A 17094-nucleotide genomic window follows, 5' to 3' on the forward strand; every position below is an offset into this window, starting at 1 on the left:
AGAAACATCAGTGGAACTGGACATTTGTAAAGGTTTGTGAGGTAGATTGGGGCAAGCTTTGTGAGTGCCTAAACAAAGGGATGCGACTAGGGACTCACAGTTGCAGTGTGGGGTTCAGCGAGGTGTCGCGACCTGTGGGTCCCGATCAGCAGGAGGGCCTCTCTGTGCTGTGTTTAACAAGGCAAACCTGAGACGTTGACCCTGTTGCTGAGGCCCCACCAGGCCCAGGCCCGGCATGTGGTCGGGCAGCTTGTGCCGAGTCTTGATGGCAGAAATCACGACTTCTGCTGCCCAGCTCAGGATCCTGCCTCCCCCACCCGGCACGACCGAGGCGTTTTGCTTTGCCAGGACCTCCCCGCAGCCTGCTGAGCAGCGCTGAGGACTACCCTGGGCAGGGTCCCTCCTTTCTCCCTGCTGGGTCTCCTCCCCTCGGCACCATCTGTGCTCATTCCCTTTTGTTCCTCCTCTCTGTTCTGGAAAGGGCGTGGGAGTAGGAGTCAGGTAGGGCTGGTGACTCTTGTCTTGCTCCCACCCTGATGAGTACTAGATGTGTGACCTCGGGCAGGCCCCTCCCTGCTCAGGGTCCCTCAGCTAAAAAAAATGAGGTGGGTGGTGCCAGTTGAAGGAGGAGCAGTGACACTGGTGACAGCTCCTGCCTAGCAAATGCCTTCTCTGAGGCAGGCATAGATCATGCCAGATGCTTTGCATCTGCCTCTCACAACAGCCCTGTTATGTAGGTGTCTGTGTTGGGGTCCCCAGGACCCACGCCCCCCCAACATTTAGAGATTCACTAGAAGGACTCACAGGAGACGGCATATCATTGTTCTCTTAGCTGAGGTTTATCATCCACCTGGTAGGGCTGCACAGCTGGGTCATAAAGGAGAAAGACAGGTGGAGTCTGGAGGAATCCTCGTGCAGGCTTCCCACGGAGGGGTCACACAGAGCACACCCCACCCCCAGCGACGCTGCAGCAACATGTGTGATGTTTCTGCCCTGGGTTTTAATTGGAGGCAAGTCATAAAGGCACCTTCTGCCTGACACCTACCAAAATTTCAGGCTTCTGAAAGGAAAGCAGGTGTTGAGCAGAAACCATGTTTTTTATAAAAACAGTCAAGGCACAGTTAACCACCTTTATCATTTAGGGAACGGTGAGAACACTCCAAAAGCTGAGTGCTCAGACGCCAGGCCTTTCCAAGACTAGCAGCTTGGGCCTGCAGTGGTAATGCTTCTGGCACAGAATGCTTCCCGTGTCATGAGTGAGGAAACGGGCCTGAGGTCACCAGCTAGGAGCGGAACTGAGGCCTGACTCCCAAGCCCGTCGCCTGGTGCCTGTGGCCTCTTGAACGTGAACCGTTTCTTGTTCATATTCCCTCTTCCCTTCCTGGGATGTGGCTGGACACACGGGAGCCTGTTGGAACCTTGGTTGGCAAGTCCTGTGCCCAGGAGCATGCAGCCGTGGGGGCAGGTGCCTTCACGGATATCAGGCTCCACGTCTGACCCCAGAAATGTCCCAGCAAACATGTAAGGGTTTTCTCACAGGGCCTATGACTTGCTCTTTGCTCTTCGGGCAACCTTGCCCACCACCAGGCCTGAGATCCTGAAGCACGAGATGAAGGTGTTCTTCGTGAAGTACAACGACCCCATCTACGTGAAGCTGGAGAAGCTGGACATCATGATCCGCCTGGCTTCCCAGGCCAACATCGCCCAGGTCAGCAGAGGGCAGTGCCCTGCGCATCGGGCTCTGTAAACAAGCACTCCACAAACATTAACTCATATTTCTGTGATTAAAGAGTTTGTTCTCGCTGTTATTACTTCACATTCATTGAAGTGATAGTTAGGTGGACATGTTAGCTAAATCAACTGAAATCAAGATTGTCCAGCCCCGCCAACTGGTGCTTCCTGTTTTCCTCTTGGGGCACCTGACAGCTCACTCTCTTCCTTGGGACTTCACCTCAAACAGGAGGCAGAATCCCACCCTTCTAGGGCCCTGGGCATACCCGCAGTCCAGGGATATTCCAGGAGGTTGCCCTGCCAGATCCTCCCAACTCCATCTCCTTTGTTTGGGCCACAGGTATTGGCAGAGCTGAAAGAGTATGCAACAGAGGTGGATGTGGACTTTGTACGGAAGGCTGTGCGAGCCATTGGCCGCTGCGCCATCAAGGTGGAGGTGAGGCTCTGAGACTCTGTCCTTGGCGGGGGGGAAGGAGGAAGGGAAAGGAAGCTGAAACCAGGAAACTGTCTGATTCCAGCAGAATCTGCCAGCTGTTCATGGTCCAGGAAGGCCTGAGGGTCACGGCTAGAGCCCCCAAGGCACCCCCACATGGTGCCGACTTAGTTGAGCTGCTTCTCATCTGTAATCTCCTTTAGGCTTCTGAGTTGCTGCAGGGGAAGTTAGCCTGTCATCATCATGGGGTCTCCTGCAGCATTAGTGGGGCAGCTCAAGCTGGTGGTGGCCCCGGTAGACTTAGCTGTCACTTCGTGGAGCTTTGGGGCACGGGCTCTGCCTGTTGAACATTTTGGCAAGTGTCCTGATTCAGCTGTCCATGTGCCCTTTTCTCCACATTCCCAAGGGTCATTCAGACCCCTGTTCCCTGGTACTTCATCCCTCCCATTCTCTGCCTCTGGAGTTGTTCCTTGGTCACTGATCTGACTCTCCCTCAGTGGGTCCACTGGAGGCTAGGGGATCTGGGACAGCTGGTGACTGCAGCCCAGCCCCTTGAGACGTTTTCCCTTTGGCACCCATGATGGCGTGTGAGAAATCTCTCCCATACATTCTAGCACAGCATGTTGGAGTAAGGATGTGTGGAGAGGACTTGTCCAAGCAGAGACTTCCGAAGTGCTTTTGGTCACAGGAGCCCATTTTGTGGAGCAAGTAGGAGTGAAGCCCTGCCTTCAGGGCTTGTCCTGGAAGAGCTCCAAAGACCTTCCCTGCTTTCAGAAGCTCCCCTGGCCTTCTTCTCAGTCTAATTCTATCTCCCTGTGTCCCTGCCATCCCAGGACCATCATTTTGTGTACTCATTCTCCCACCTGTTACCTGCGGAGAGGGTTCTCCTGTTTTCCTGCTGTGAAAAGGAAGGTGGGCAAGGTGTGACTGAGGCCCTGACCAAGGCATGTTGGTCAGAGGTTCTGCTGGAAGTGGGTGCAAGGCCTTGCGCACACTCTCCTCTTCCCACACAGCAATCTGCCGAGCGCTGCGTGAGCACACTGCTCGATCTCATCCAGACCAAGGTCAACTACGTGGTCCAGGAAGCCATCGTGGTCATCAAGGACATCTTCCGCAAGTACCCCAACAAGTATGTGGCCGACCCTCCCCGTGAGGGTGCTGGGGACAGGATGGTGGGGAGGAAAAGCAAGGAGGAGCCTCTCCCTCTTCCTTATTTCTCTGCTGCAAATAGCATTCTCAAAAGAAACCTTGTATTTTTTTCTTATTTCTCCTGAGCTGCCCCTGCTCTGCTCCCCAGGCCCAAATAAGAACTAAAATGTAAAGGATAAAACTCAAATACTCACCAGCCTCTCGGGCTCTTGTGGGGCAGCTGCCCATCTCTCTGGGCCCCTCCTGGGCCTCCCCTGGGTGGCCCAGGCTCCCTCAGGGCTCACATGCTGGCCGTGCCCTGGTCTCCAGGTACGAGAGCGTGATCGCCACACTGTGCGAGAACCTGGACTCTCTGGATGAGCCCGAGGCCCGGGCCGCCATGATCTGGATTGTGGGCGAGTACGCCGAACGGATAGACAACGCGGACGAGCTGCTGGAGAGCTTCCTGGAGGGCTTCCATGACGAGAGCACACAGGTGGGATGCCGGGCAGCCAACTCGGGCACGGCTGGCAGCTCGGCGACTTCAGTCCATCCTGCCCAGAAGCCCTCCCCCAGCCATCAGGCCTCAGGGCCCTGCCCCTCCTGATACTGCACTGACCATGTGGACAGACACATGAGTGATGTATGGTGACAGGTGTGGCCCCTTTCCTCCCACACTGCGGTACCTAAGGCAGACATGTGAGGACAGCCTGTGATGGTGGACATTGAAGGCTGCATAAGTTTCTGGTTATGTTTTAATTTTGTGTTTATGTTTGGATAGGTAGTACATTGACTTGGTTCGAAATCAAAAAGACACAGAAGGATATATAGTGAAAATTTTGTTTTCTACCACTTTCCTGGTCACAAGTTCTCCTCCCAGAGAACGCAGTGTTACTTATTGGTTTCTGAGGGATACTTCCAGAGAGAGTTTAGGAACACACCAGCCAGTTCCTTTACAGAAACATCGTCAGGACTTCCCTGGTGGCCCAGTGGTTAAGACTCTGTGCTCCCAACACACGGGGCCCAGGTTCAGTCCCTGGTTGGGGAACTAGTTTCCCTATGCCACAACTGAAAAAGATCCCGTGTGCCGCAACTAAGACCCAGTGCAGCCAGAAAAAGAGAGACATTGTCAGTTTTCATCATTTGTGATACCTACCTTCCATATAGCCAAACACTGATTTAGTAAGTGCTAAACCATTACTCCCAGGAGAAATAATAGAGTTGGGTTCCTACAGACTCCCAGTCACAGCATTTTTATCAACTGGTCAAGATAAACCTTGTTTTATGTGTGTCTCTGTTTAAAGACCCTTTATTTAATACATACCACTGATTCATTAGCTTTGAACTCATGGCCAGCGGCATGCCTGAACAAAGCTCATCTAAGCCATGTATTTTCTCCAGCAGGCGCCTCACAGCCTTCTTGCCCTGAGGGACAGACAGCACTTCAGCACTACACTGGGGGTGGGGGTGCATTTTAAACAGCAAAAAGCGCCAAAATGAGAAAGATGTGGCACTGAGTGGACTGTGAGGAAGACACTTGCTTGCAGTATGAGAGCTGAGACAGAGGCAAGAGCACCGCCTCACTCAGCCTCAGCTGGGAATGTGTAACTCCGGCAACTCAAAGCTTTCACTGCTCTGCACGTCTGTGAGTTACTGTGAAAGCACCACAAGCACTGATTTTGGGGTCACATAAATTTTAGGAAGCAGACAGATCTGCAGAGCTGTCCTCTGTGAATAATGAGGCTTGGCTGTATGTATATTTCCTCCTCACTTATCTTTAAGCACTACTGATAGCAAACTATACAAATTCAGACTGATCAGCACCTCTCGTTTTTCCCTTAAAAATACGTCTGAGGGCCATGCCATTATTTATGAGAGCTTTTTACAGTTTGAGAGGAGTCCTTCATGCAGAAGGACGTTTGTTTAACGAGCCTATGCTGACGGATGTTTAGGTGTCCAGCCTTCTGCTCTTTCCAACAACACTGCTGTGGATAAGCTGTGGGAAGCACATCTGCATGTACAGCTGGAGGGTGAATTCTTAGCAGCAAGATGCTTGGTAGAAGGGCCCGTGCATTGCAGGTTCAGGTTGCTGTAGCCAGATTTCCCCTGGTGTGGTGAGTGTTCTGGTTTACACTCCTATCTCAGGGGTGGGAGAGTCCTCTCCTTCCCTCTTTGCCAGCCTGAGTGCATCCTCAAACTTTATTCTTGCCAATCTGATTGAAAACAAATGGTACCTTGGTACAGTTGTATTTGTATTTCTGTTTTGAGTGGAGCTGAACATCTTTTCATTCGTGTTCCCTTTTTTGTGAACTGTCTGCTTGTACACGTGGGGCCTTTAAAGTGTCTGTGAGCACAGAAATCTTAGCTGCCCAGCTGGCACAGTAGAACTCAGTGGGTCAAAGCCTGGACCTTGAGTCGGAGTCCCCAGAATCCAGAACCCCTCCTCTGCCCCGTCCTGGCTTGGTGCTTTTATACTAACCCTTTACCTCTCTGAGTCTCAGTTTCCTCATTTACAAAATGAGTCATAAGACTTTCCCTCACCCTGTGCTGTGGAAGTCAAATGGGATTCTCTGTGTCGTGTGCCCAACACGTGCGCAGCCCCTGATAAGCCCTCGTTAATGGTGGTGTTGGTGTTGGTCAGAATCGGTTTAAAACAGACAGGAAAGGGGACCGATGGGTTCCTGTAGCTGAGTCCAAGGGGCGTGCTCTCTCCTGCACCCGTGGGTGGAGGCACGCGGGCGGTGGCAGTGGGGCTGTGTCTGCCTCCCTTGGGTGGTGTCACCCTTGGGCAGGCTCCCACCAGTGGGGCCTGCGAGGGGTCAGTGCTTCCAGGCTACGTCCCTCCCACTTAGGGACCCCGTAACTGCCGTCCCCTCCGTGGTTCCAGCAGCAGTGCAGGCCTGTTCGCATTACCCTGAGTCCGTCGCTGTCTCCATGGATTGAGAGGGCCAGAGAGAAGGACGATTCTCTGAGGGAAAGCCAGTGTTTCAAAGCCAAAAGATTGAGTGGATGCTGGCTGGGAAAAACAACAGGTGTCCGTCACAAAAATGATAGTAGTAATTCCTACTGACTCCCACTGCCACCTGCCACGTGCAGCTGGCAGCCTGCCCCAGGGCTGCCTCCGCTGCCACCACACCAGCCTCCCTCCCTTGTCTGAGAAGCAAAGCCCGGCCTGAGCTGGTTTCTGCTCCCGTAGTCAGGTCCTGCCAGGATGACTGCGGAGGAGGCCCTGTGAGGGTGTTTCTGCCTGCGGCCCCTCCGCCGGTGTAGGGCCTGAAGCACAATAAACCCGCCAAGCCCATTTCCTTGTCTCTAGCACAGGGTTCCTGCAGAGCTTATTGGATGGTGTGTGTGAACTGCCCGCTCCAGTGCTCAGCAAACAGTAGTTGGGTGGCGGTGGTGTTTTAATTAGGTGACCTGCTTCCTTTGCTTCCTGGGTTCACAGCACAGTTCAGAGCTTTTATGAGAATTCTTAGTGCTTTGCAGTTTGGGAACTGATTTTAGATGGTCACTTTAGGGGCTTCCTAGATGGCGCAGTGGTTAAGAATCCGCCTGACAATGCAGAGGTCACGGGTTCGATCCCAGCTCCAGGAAGATCCCCCATGCCACGGAGCAACGAAGCCCATGTGCCAAAAAAAATAAATAAATAAAAAATAATAGCTTGTCCCTTTGCGCCCCCTCGTCCCAGCTCCTAAGCCTGTCCTGCCGTGGACGGGGGCGCTGCATCTTGCCTTTCTGAGGGCAGGGGCAGCAGCATCTCTGCAGGGAGGCTGCCCTGAACTGCAGGCTCCCGGGGGCCTCCGTGGGCACTGGGGGGTAGGGTAGGGAGCTGAGCTGGCCCTGTTCCCAGGTAGCACAGCAGACCTGACCGTGACGGATGAGCGCCAGCAGCCCCGGGTGGGGGAGAACTTGGTAAAGAGTCCCTGGGTGGTGGTTGGGGTGACATGGATGACGACAGCTGTTTGCCTTAAGCAAAGGACACAGTTGATTCTTTCTGTTTGTTGTCTCATTGACTCTTCCCATCAACCCCCTGAAGTGCTGCATCCATTTTTTAAAATTTATTTATTTATTTATTTATTGGCTGCATTAGGTCTTCATTGCTGTGCATGGGCTTTCTCCAGCTGCGACAAGTGGGGGCCACTCTTCGTTCTGTGCGCGGGCTTCTTATTGTGGTGGCTTCTCTTGTTGTGGAAGCAAAGGCTCTAGGCGCACAAGCTTCAGTAGTTCTGGCACACAGGCTCAATAGTTGTGGCTCATGGGGCTCTAGAGCGCAGGCTCAGTAGTTGTGGTGCACAAGCTTAGTTGCTTCGAGGCATGTGGGATCTTCCTGGCCTAGGGCTTGAACCTATGTCCCCTGCGTTGGCAGGCGGATTTTTAACCACAGTGCCACCAAGGAAGTCCCACTGCATCCGTTTTATAGATGAGGAAACAGACTCAGAAGTTAAATGACTTGTCCAGGGTCACTAGCTGGGAAGTGATAGAATCAGAGTTTAAATGAGGTGCAATTTAACTCTGGTTCCAAGTAAGCTGCCATAGCGCGTGTCTTCAGAGCTCACAGGAACCCCCTAAAGTACGTCATGCCTCTCCTTCACCCACTGAGGGTAAGTGGCTTTCTCTAGGCTACCCGGCCAGGCACTTGAGCCAGGTCTGGAAGCCAGTCCCCGAGCCGCCTCCTGCCTTGGAGACAGTCAGCCTGCTCCTTTGCCATTGGCCCACGTGTCACCAAATCGCAGGGACTCTGGGTGCTTAGTCCCAGAAAGGCTGCATCCCCTCAATCCTTCCTCCCACTGCCAGCCTGCCCCGCGTACCAGGGCAGCTAAGCCATTTGTTTTTGTAAGTGCCCTCCTGCCGGATGGGCCCAGGAGGTGCCACCAGTACCATTGCCACCCTTCTGCCTCAGGCCTGTCCCTGGCACAGTCCGCAGAGCCTCGGGCTGTCCTCTTGTCCCAGGGCTGACAAAATGCAGTGGGGCTAAGGGAGGACTGTGTGCAGAGAATTGTTCTTTCGGAGGTGTGTTTTCAGTCAGCAGGTTTTTCTTAAGCGCCTGTTACTCACCAGGCACTAGGATGAACACTAGCCAGGGATGCAGCCGTGACAGACACCATCCCTGCCCTCAAGGGGCTCTCTCCACAGGGCGGCCCAGTGGCTGGGAAGCATTTCCAGTACTGTGGGGTGGCACCGATGGGGGGGGCAGAGGCTGCAGAAGTGGGGAGGGGGCACAGGAGGCAGGTTCAGGTGAGGTAGCAGCGGGTGAGAGATGGGGCTGGGGGAGCTGGGCAGGAATGGTTCCCGCCCTCTGGTGGAAGCACAGTTCCTGACAGTCTGGCTGTGTGGGCCCTGCTGCCCCAGTCCGCTGGGCATCCCTGGCACCCTCTCTACTTGTTGGCAGATGGTCTTTAATAAGCATACCAGGCACACGTGTTGCTTCTGTAAGCATTAAGGTCCTGAAGGCTGTGGGGCCTGGAGCCCTGATGGGTTTCTGGGACCCTAGCACTGGGCAGGAGCCCCCAGCCTGCCTGAGGTTGCCAGATAGCACCGTGGCCAGCTCCTTCCTGAGCAGTCGGGCTGAGGTGCAGGCAACTCAGCACTACCCCACCCCTGCTGGCCTTGGCCTGTTTTCGTGGCCAACCCCAATCCCACGAAAGCCGTTCTCAGCCTTTGAACACCTTTTTCCCTCTCTGAGGTCCTTACCAGGTTTCCTGCTGTCCCCACGCGAAGCTCACACTCCTTCTTTGCCTCCTCTCTCTCTTCCTGCAGGTCCAGCTGCAGCTGCTGACAGCCATCGTGAAACTCTTTCTGAAAAAGCCGACAGAGACCCAGGAGCTGGTGCAGCAGGTCCTCAGCTTGGCCACTCAGGTGGGTATGCAGCCCCCTGGCCGTGCCCAGCGCAGCCTTTGCTCCACGGAGGGAGCTTCAGTCCAAGGAGCCAGACCTGGATGGTCCTGCCCCTAAAACAGGCACCACTGGGGTTTGGCCCCAGAGCAGTTCGGGATCCCTGCTCAGGGAGCTCGGTTACAAACAAATCGACGTGGGGCAGGAGCAGGCGGTGACAGAGAGGAGAGGGAAGTCCCTGAGAACCAGGGGGGCAGACTGTGGAGGGGCAGGGAGGGAGGCCAGGGCAGGCTGGCCGGCTGGGGCCGGGCCGGGGAAGCCAGGAGCCTGGGCCGCGTCTGTTCAGGCCGTTTCCAGGCGGGCTCCCGCCAGTGCTCTGGTTACTGTCATTAGCAGCGCTGTGAGTTTCATGGCTTCTCATCACCTCCCAGGACTCGGACAACCCGGACCTGCGGGACCGAGGCTACATCTACTGGCGCCTGCTCTCCACAGACCCCGTAGCTGCCAAGGAGGTGGTGCTGGCTGAGAAGCCGCTCATCTCCGAGGAGACAGACCTCATCGAGCCCACACTGCTAGACGAGCTCATCTGCTACATAGGCACCCTGGCCTCCGTCTACCACAAGCCACCCAGTGCCTTTGTGGAGGGAGGCCGGGGCGTCGTGCACAAGAGCCTGCCGCCCCGCACCGCCTCGTGAGTCCAGGGGGCCAGTCACTGGCCTGAGCCTCCCCACCTCGTTCCTTGGTTCAGTAGCACAGGCGCTCTGGCCTGAGTCTGAGCAAAATTACGATTCTAGCGACTTTTTAGTGAATGTTCGCTACACACCAGGTGTCGAGTAGGTGACAACAGCTGAGAGATGTCCCCACGTAGGAGATGGGGACGAGAAGCAGAGAGAGCCTGAGTGCCTGGTGCAGCATTGCGGGCAGCAGAGCTGAGCTCAGGCCCTGTTCTGCCTGACTCCAGAGTCCCGTTCCTCTCGCCTTCCTGCTCTGAGGCTCCCAGGGGGTTGTTGGCCTGGTTGTCCAGTCCTCCAGGGACCAGCACACAGTCTTCTCTTTAGAGTGAGCTGGGGGGGAATATAGACAGCCCTCCCTCCCCTCAGCCCATGAAGCTGGATCTCTCAGCTGACAGGATGGATCAGGCATGGAAAGGGGAGGAAGGGGGGATATAGGCTTCTGGGACAGTGAGGAGACCCAGGTGCCTGTCCTGGGGGTGGATCTTGGAGACTGGGGGCTCTGGCCTCCCTGAGACAGCCCGACGCCCCAGCCTGCTGAGCCTCTCCCCTTGTCCTGGCAGGAACGAGAGCACCGAGAGTCCGGAGACGGCCCCTGCTGGAGTGCCCCCTGGCGAGCAGCTGGATGTCATCCCCACGCAGGGCGACCTGCTGGGTGACCTCCTCAACCTGGACCTTGGCCCTCCAGTGAGCGGCCCACCTCTGGCCACCTCCTCGGTGCAGATGGGAGCTGTGGACCTTCTTGGTGGCGGCCTCGACAGCCTGGTACGTCCTGGGGCCCCCTCTGGATGAGGGTGATAGTGATCTTCAGAGGAGCGATCGTTGAACGCCCTCTTGGCCAGATGCCAACCAAGGGCTTCAGACACGTTTGCCCGCGAAGGTGATCATGTAGCTCCCTACACATCGGTGACAAACTGGGCTTAAAGAGGTCAGGTGACCTTCCTTCCAAGAGCGTACAGCTGCTAAGTGTGCTTAGACACAGGACTTAGCCCCTTGCTGGACTGCTGAACCCTAAGAAACATGGGGTGGTATTGGGTCTATCCTAGCCCCTTCCCCCAAGTCTGGCCACACCTTGGCCCTCTGAGGCTGGAGGAGCCATACCTGCGTCCACTTATCCCACACACTACGCTAGTTGGGGGTAGCAGCCCAGCAGACCTGAGAGAGGCCCATGAGCCGTCAGGGACAGTCCCTTCCCTGTGAAAGGGGGTAGTAAGACTGGCCTGGGTGTCTCCCTGGGATTTCTTCAGGCAGCTGGTAGAGCCAGGTGGAGGGGGCAGCAGGGCTCTTGTCATTTGGCCATGCCTGGCTCAGGTCCCCAAGGCTGCAGCACAGGAAAGGGTAAGAAGGACGAGGGGGTCGGGTCAGGCCAGGGTGTCGTGCCCTTCATAGAGGCAGTGTGGGCCCCTCCTAGTCCCGGCACAGCCTCAAACCAGGCCCCTTTTGGGTGGAGCAGCAACGACTAATCGTCTCCCCTTTCCCTCTCTTTACTCTCTGTGTCTTCTTTCCTGGCTTTTCTCTCTGCATGTGGCTGCCTGTTCTCTTCACCCTGCCTGCTTCTGCTTGGAGATGGGGGATGAGCCTGAAGGGGTACGGTTCAACCCTTGTGCCACCAAGCCTGCTCCTCCTAGATTACCCACCCAGCATCCCAAGGGTCAGGTGATATCAAAGCAGTCCCTCCTTGCTAGCCCTGGCCTCTGGCCAGTGTCCTGGCAGCCTCTGCGTTGACTGCCTGGTGTCCAGCTGCCGCTGGGTCCCCACGTCCATTAATTCCTCAGCCCATCCTCACTACTTTACAGTGAAATTGCCTTCTCATCCTGAGGCTCACCGGCCCACTCGGTCCCCACGACCCCTCTGACATAGGGGGGCGTGTTCCCATCTCCCAAGCACAGCTCCCTCATAGCATTGTGTCTTGAGTACCCCCTTTGTCCGTGGGCTGTTAACTTGTGAGTGTCCCCGGCCCTTTCCCTTGGGGCCTGTGGGGCACGGGAGGGCTCCGCCTCTCCTCTCCACCCACCTCACTCTTGTCTTGTTTCTGCAACTTCGAGTTGATGTGAAGGCGGCCCTGCAGTATCTCCTCCTGCCCCGCCCCCCTGTTTTCTAAAGGGCCAGGTGGCCGCACTCATCCCGAGCCCCTGATGTCCCTGTCTTCAGTGCCTACCTCTGACCCCTTTCCCTTCCTTTCTAGATCGGCGCCCCCAACTTTGTGGCACCCCCAGCAGCAGCAGTACCAGCCAACCTAGGAGCACCCGTGGGCAGTGGCCTGAGTGACCTCTTTGACCTGACCAGTGGTGTGGGCACCTTGTCAGGATCATATGTGGCTCCCAAAGCAGTAAGTGCCGTGGCTCCCCTCGTGGCAGGAGCAGAGGGAAGCTAGAGGCGGACATGTAGGCTCCTCAAGTGGCCCCCTGTATGGGATGGGCTCCCTGAGCAGCAGTTGGCCAGTGCGATGCTGAGGGCAGCAGGGAGCATGGGGAAGGGATGCTAAGTCAGGCATAGAGGCCTGGGGAAGGCTTCCCAGAGGGCGGTGTTGCTGGAGCTCAGGCCTCTGCATCAAGTCAGCATCAGCAAGGCAAAAATGGGGAGGGGGCTCCAGGCCCGGAGTGGAGGGTGAGCCCACACCTTCCAGAAGACTGGCAAAAATCCCATCTAGTTGGTTCAGTGGTTCTCAGTGCTGTCCGACCCAATGTCCCTTATTGATAACAGGCATCTTATAATACCCCCTCCTTTCCTAATAAATGAGATCTGTGAACTGTGCGTCCTACCTGCACATGTAATTTCACAATTGGTGAGATGCTGTGGCTGCATAAAAGAGACTTAAAAGGAAGAGAGCAGAATGATAAACTCCAACGCTGTGAAGGCCAGGGCACACCCACCCCAGGAAATCTGATGACGTTGTCAGGTGTTGGCGGCAGTGCAGCGTCACAGAGACACCACAGCTGTGGAGAGAGTTTGTAGCTTGGGCGCCATGAGTGATGTGGCCAGAGGTGATGTTAGTTTCTGAAATGGTGGCTGACTCCCAGTAAAGTTCCAAACAAAACGAAGAACAGGCTTCCTTTGATTTTCACCATCATTAGCTTCCTGGAAATTTCAGGGCATGTTGAAACCATGCAGAAAATACTCCAGGGCTGCAGGACAGTGGCACATTGTGAAGACCATTGTCCCCAGGTCAGCATTCCTGACCTCAGCCCACTAAACGCAGTGTCTCCTCCCATTGTCTGCCTGGAGGTGCCCCACCGTGCCTACTGGGCCACTCAGGGCAGTACCGCCCACCCCCACCCCAGACTCCTGGGTGGACTAGAGCTGAGGAGAGAGGAAGCTGGCCAGGTCAGCGGCACCAGCTGTGAGGGTTTGCTCTCACTCCTGGTGCAGCGGGAGCCACTGGAAGGTCTTAAGCAGAGATGAAGCAGGTTTGCACTTGAGAGTGATCACTGTGGCCACCGTGTGGAGGCCGGCCTGAAAGGCACTGGTAGGGCTGGGGACAGGCTGGACTAGAGGCAGGCATGGCAGGACACAGGGCTGGCTGGGGGTGGGTTCCAGCTGGAGCAGTGGGCAAGGGGTGGGGCGAGAGAAGCAGAGTTGAGTTCGGGGTGTAAGAACATGTGGGCTGGGCCCTCATCCTCCAGGAAGCTTCCAGAGGGGACGGACGTGGCCTGATCCCTCACAACACTCAAGTCAGACACCGTGTCTGCCACTTCATTCCCAGCCAGAGCCCCTCTCTCTCTTCTGAGGTCACCTCCCCAAAGCAGGACACAGCAGGGCTTCAGGTGCACAGGGACATCTCCCTCGTGACTGGGGAGCTGTGAGCCAGCACCTGCCCTGCCCTGTCCTCCCCGAATGTGCCCGCTACACCTTGGTGGTGGGGGCCAGAGCTGCCAGCCAGGCCTCCTGGCAGGATCTGGACCTGAGGGCCCCCCAGCAGACAGCAGGTCTAGTGCTGGCAGCCGCACACTTCCATGCCAGGGACTGCACGAGTGTGGCATGGCCACCATCCCACTAAGTCCTCCCAGCAGCATTATGGTGCTGTCATTCCCATTTTGCAGTTGAGAAATTTGAGTACTTTTGCCTAAGGTCACATAGCTGCTAAGTGATGGAGTCTGGAACTGAATGTAGGGCTGTGGCACCAGAGCCTCTGCCCCTGACCATTGTGTGATCTTAAAGTGTTTGAGAGCCTCTGTGTGCCTACCTTAATGTCATGGGTTGTCAGAATCAGCTGGCCCTCAGGGAGGTTGCCCTCTACGTGTGGATTCATTTTAACAGGTATTGTCACTGCTTTGTCTTAATGGAGGGCCAGATGAGTGTACCAACTGGAAGGAGAGGTAAGAGGATCACAAAGTTGGGAGTAATCAGGGCAGGCTGCCTGAAGGTGGAGTCCTTGCAATGTGGGCAGGACTTTCTCCCTGTACCGCCCCCACCCCGCTTCCTGAGTCACAGGCGGTTCTGGGATGTGGGTGTGCTCTCCCTCCAGAAGCTGCCAGTGACTGTGTAGTCTACATTTTCTAACAGCGCTGTGACTACCTCAAATTGTTTGTCCTGCGTACGTTCCCCACCTCTCCTGGTCAAGGGGGATGAGGCTCTTGGTACAAGAACTTGGAGTTCCTTAAGCATTTGGGCCAGTGGGTGCTGACAGTATTAGACTCCATGAACCTACAGTGGCCAAGAGAGACAAGGTCCCCACCCTCAGCAGTCAGGATGGTGACAATGCCAGAAAGAGCCAGTTCTGTAAGAACCTGGGAAAGGAAGCCTAGTGGAGGGGCAGGGCAAGGAAGTCACCATGGGAGCCCTCTGAGTGCTGTCTGTGTGCCAAGTCACAGCTCAGAACTAAAGCCATGAGGTTCTGCCCTTACACATTTGTCTGGGGGAAGCAAAGCGTTATCAGGGTTGGCAAGTGGGATGGGGTGGGGGTGGGGTGTGCTTTCCAAGCAGAGGGCACAGTGTGTGTGAGAACCAGAGGAGCCAGTGTACGCCGAGCCTGGGGAGGGCAGGGCACCAGGATTGAGGGGGTTCTTGAGTGCCGTGATCAGATTTGCATTTTAAAAGATGGATTTGGCTGCTGTGGAAATTGGGAATAGAAGAATTGAGCAGCGATACGAGTGGCTGCCATCTTACCTGAGGAACTCTGGTGGTGGCTCAGATGCAGGCGGTGCCTGTGGAGAGGGGAGAGCGGAGGACATGGTGGCAGATGGGAGGAGGTGGCACTGGCAGGACCTGGCTGCATGCCCATGGCGTGAAGGTCAGCATGGTTGGAGGGCTGGTGCCCAGATGCTCTGGTGCCTGGCATTGGTGACTTGAGAGACCACCCGTGGGGCTTTCACTGACACAGGGCATCCGGGGAAGCTGTCCTGGGGCGGGGCTGTGAGCCATCCGGGTGAGAATGGCAGCCTGAGCGCCATTTGTGCGTCCACAGGATGGCGCCCGCGGGCTTCCATCACAGGCAGGGCTTTAATTCATGCTGTTTGCTCAGCAAATGTTCCCTGAATACCAATTTCACACCAAGCTCCGAGCCAAGGATGCAGAGACAGAAAAGCAGAGCCCTCCCTTCGAAGAGCTGTCTGGGCACAGAAGAGGCATTTTATCTGCTAAAACATCATTGCAGCAGGAGCCTGGGGACGGGCTTCCTGGAGGAGGTGGCTCTTGAGCTGAGACTCAGACGACAAGGGCAGCCAGGCAAGCGGCAGCAGGCCTGCCAAGCAGGGTCTTCTCTTGGGTACTATCCTTGGTGCAATTAAAGGCCAGCCCTGCCTTCTGCGAGGAAGGACAGGCTGTGACAGCCAGGGAGGCCTCAGGCTCTGGTTGAGGCCAGGGTACCCTTGGGCTCTCGACTCTCCTTGACTGGTCAGAAGGCTGGCAGGGGCCCGCTGTCTCATCGCCTTCCTCAGTCCTGCTTCTGAGTGTTCCTTCTTTTGCCTCCGGAGACTTGGGTCAGCCCTTAGGCACATCGAGTGCCTCCCTGCTCCAGCTCACGGCTACACGTGGCGGGGGCCCTGGGTGGGCCTGCAGGATCCTTCCTCCCATCCCGAGGTTCACATGGTCATCCACTGATGGTAAAAGCAGGTGTGGTCGGTCTGAGAGGCCCCTTTAGGTGTGAGAGAAGTGGGGTGAGGGGAGGACCCTCAGGTGGGCCATGGAGCTGGGGACGAGGCGAACACCAGCCCCTCCCTGCTGTCTTCCCTGCAGGTGTGGCTCCCCGCCATGAAGGCCAAAGGACTGGAGATCTCAGGCACCTTCACCCGCCAGGTGGGCTCCATCTCCATGGACCTGCAGTTGACCAACAAGGCCCTGCAGGTCATGACTGACTTCGCCATCCAGTTCAACCGCAACAGGTGAGCTCCCTGAGGCCAGCCCGCCAAGAGCCCACGCTGGTGACTGCAGGCAGGCGCTGCGGGCTGTGGGCCTGGGGCCTCTTTCTGGTGAAGGACGGTATTCCTCACAGCCACATCCCAGGCCGAACTCTCTAAAGCAATAATGACCTCTTTACGTGGACGCCAAAGTACGAGGTGCCAGGGGTACGGCACCTCCCTTTATTTTTGCCTTCCCGCACTGCCCGGGGGTTTTACCGACAAAATTTCCAGACCTGAGCAGCTCCCATCTCAGGGTCTGTCTCTAAGAAAGCAGATGAGGAGTGGGTCTGCCTACCAGCCTCTGCCACGTGGCAGGATTAAACCTCCAGACAGGGCCTCTGGGGGTGATGGCTGCTCCAGGCTCCTCACCCCCACCAGGTCCCCTGCACTGGGGTCAGTAGGGAAGGTCTCCTGTCTGGCACCATCAGGGTCTTCATGGACCGGGCAACTAGGCCAGGGCTCTCTGGGGAACCCGGGCAGCCTCTCCTGCTGACCCTTCTTCCCGAGCGGCTCCGGTGATGAGCAGGCTGAGCCTCTGAGAAGTTGACTGAAGGGGCTGCTTCCTCAGGGAGAGCCTGTGGGCCAGTGATGTCCAGCTCTCCGCCAGGCCAGGGAGTGTGTGCAGCTCTGCTGCTTAACCTCAGGGGACCCTAGAGGCCACAGAAACACTCCAGGCTCCCAGGGGTGGTCCTGATATTTGCTCACAGCAAACTTACTCTGTGTTGAAAACTTCCTGGGTACCAGGCCCTGTGTCGAGAACTTTAGGAGTATTTGTCTCACTTGAGCCCCTTGACAGCCTAGTGAGGTCAATGCCGTTAACCCCCTTTTAGTAGGTGGTGACCCTGGGCTCAGAGAGGGCAGATGCCTTGCCCAGGATCACATAGCAGAGGTAGAGCTCCAA

General features: G+C 56.3%; 1 protein-coding gene and 1 non-coding gene across 5 annotated transcripts in view; both read left to right on the top strand.

Annotated features, from left to right (window-relative positions):
* AP1B1 (adaptor related protein complex 1 subunit beta 1) overlaps positions 1-17094 on the top strand; it is a 49241-nt gene that overhangs the window by 27273 nt on the left and 4874 nt on the right. For 3 of the 4 annotated variants that reach the window (XM_057744982.1, XM_057744983.1, XM_057744985.1), the window contains exons 8-17: positions 1588-1708; positions 2072-2167; positions 3178-3293; positions 3623-3788; positions 9050-9148; positions 9556-9815; positions 10419-10620; positions 11422-11442; positions 12041-12184; positions 16030-16175. In XM_057744982.1, the coding sequence (XP_057600965.1) occupies positions 1588-1708; positions 2072-2167; positions 3178-3293; positions 3623-3788; positions 9050-9148; positions 9556-9815; positions 10419-10620; positions 11422-11442; positions 12041-12184; positions 16030-16175 (1371 nt within the window). The remainder of the gene's footprint in view (positions 1-1587; positions 1709-2071; positions 2168-3177; positions 3294-3622; positions 3789-9049; positions 9149-9555; positions 9816-10418; positions 10621-11421; positions 11443-12040; positions 12185-16029; positions 16176-17094) is intronic. The other variant, XM_057744986.1, reaches the window with a different exon arrangement.
* On the top strand, positions 16663-16759 carry LOC130859751 (small nucleolar RNA SNORD125). Its single transcript, XR_009055302.1, has one exon. It is a non-coding gene; the product is annotated as a small nucleolar RNA SNORD125 (small nucleolar RNA).

Source organism: Hippopotamus amphibius, chromosome 8 (genome assembly GCF_030028045.1).
Source record: "Hippopotamus amphibius kiboko isolate mHipAmp2 chromosome 8, mHipAmp2.hap2, whole genome shotgun sequence".
NCBI classification, from domain to species: domain Eukaryota; kingdom Metazoa; phylum Chordata; class Mammalia; order Artiodactyla; family Hippopotamidae; genus Hippopotamus; species Hippopotamus amphibius.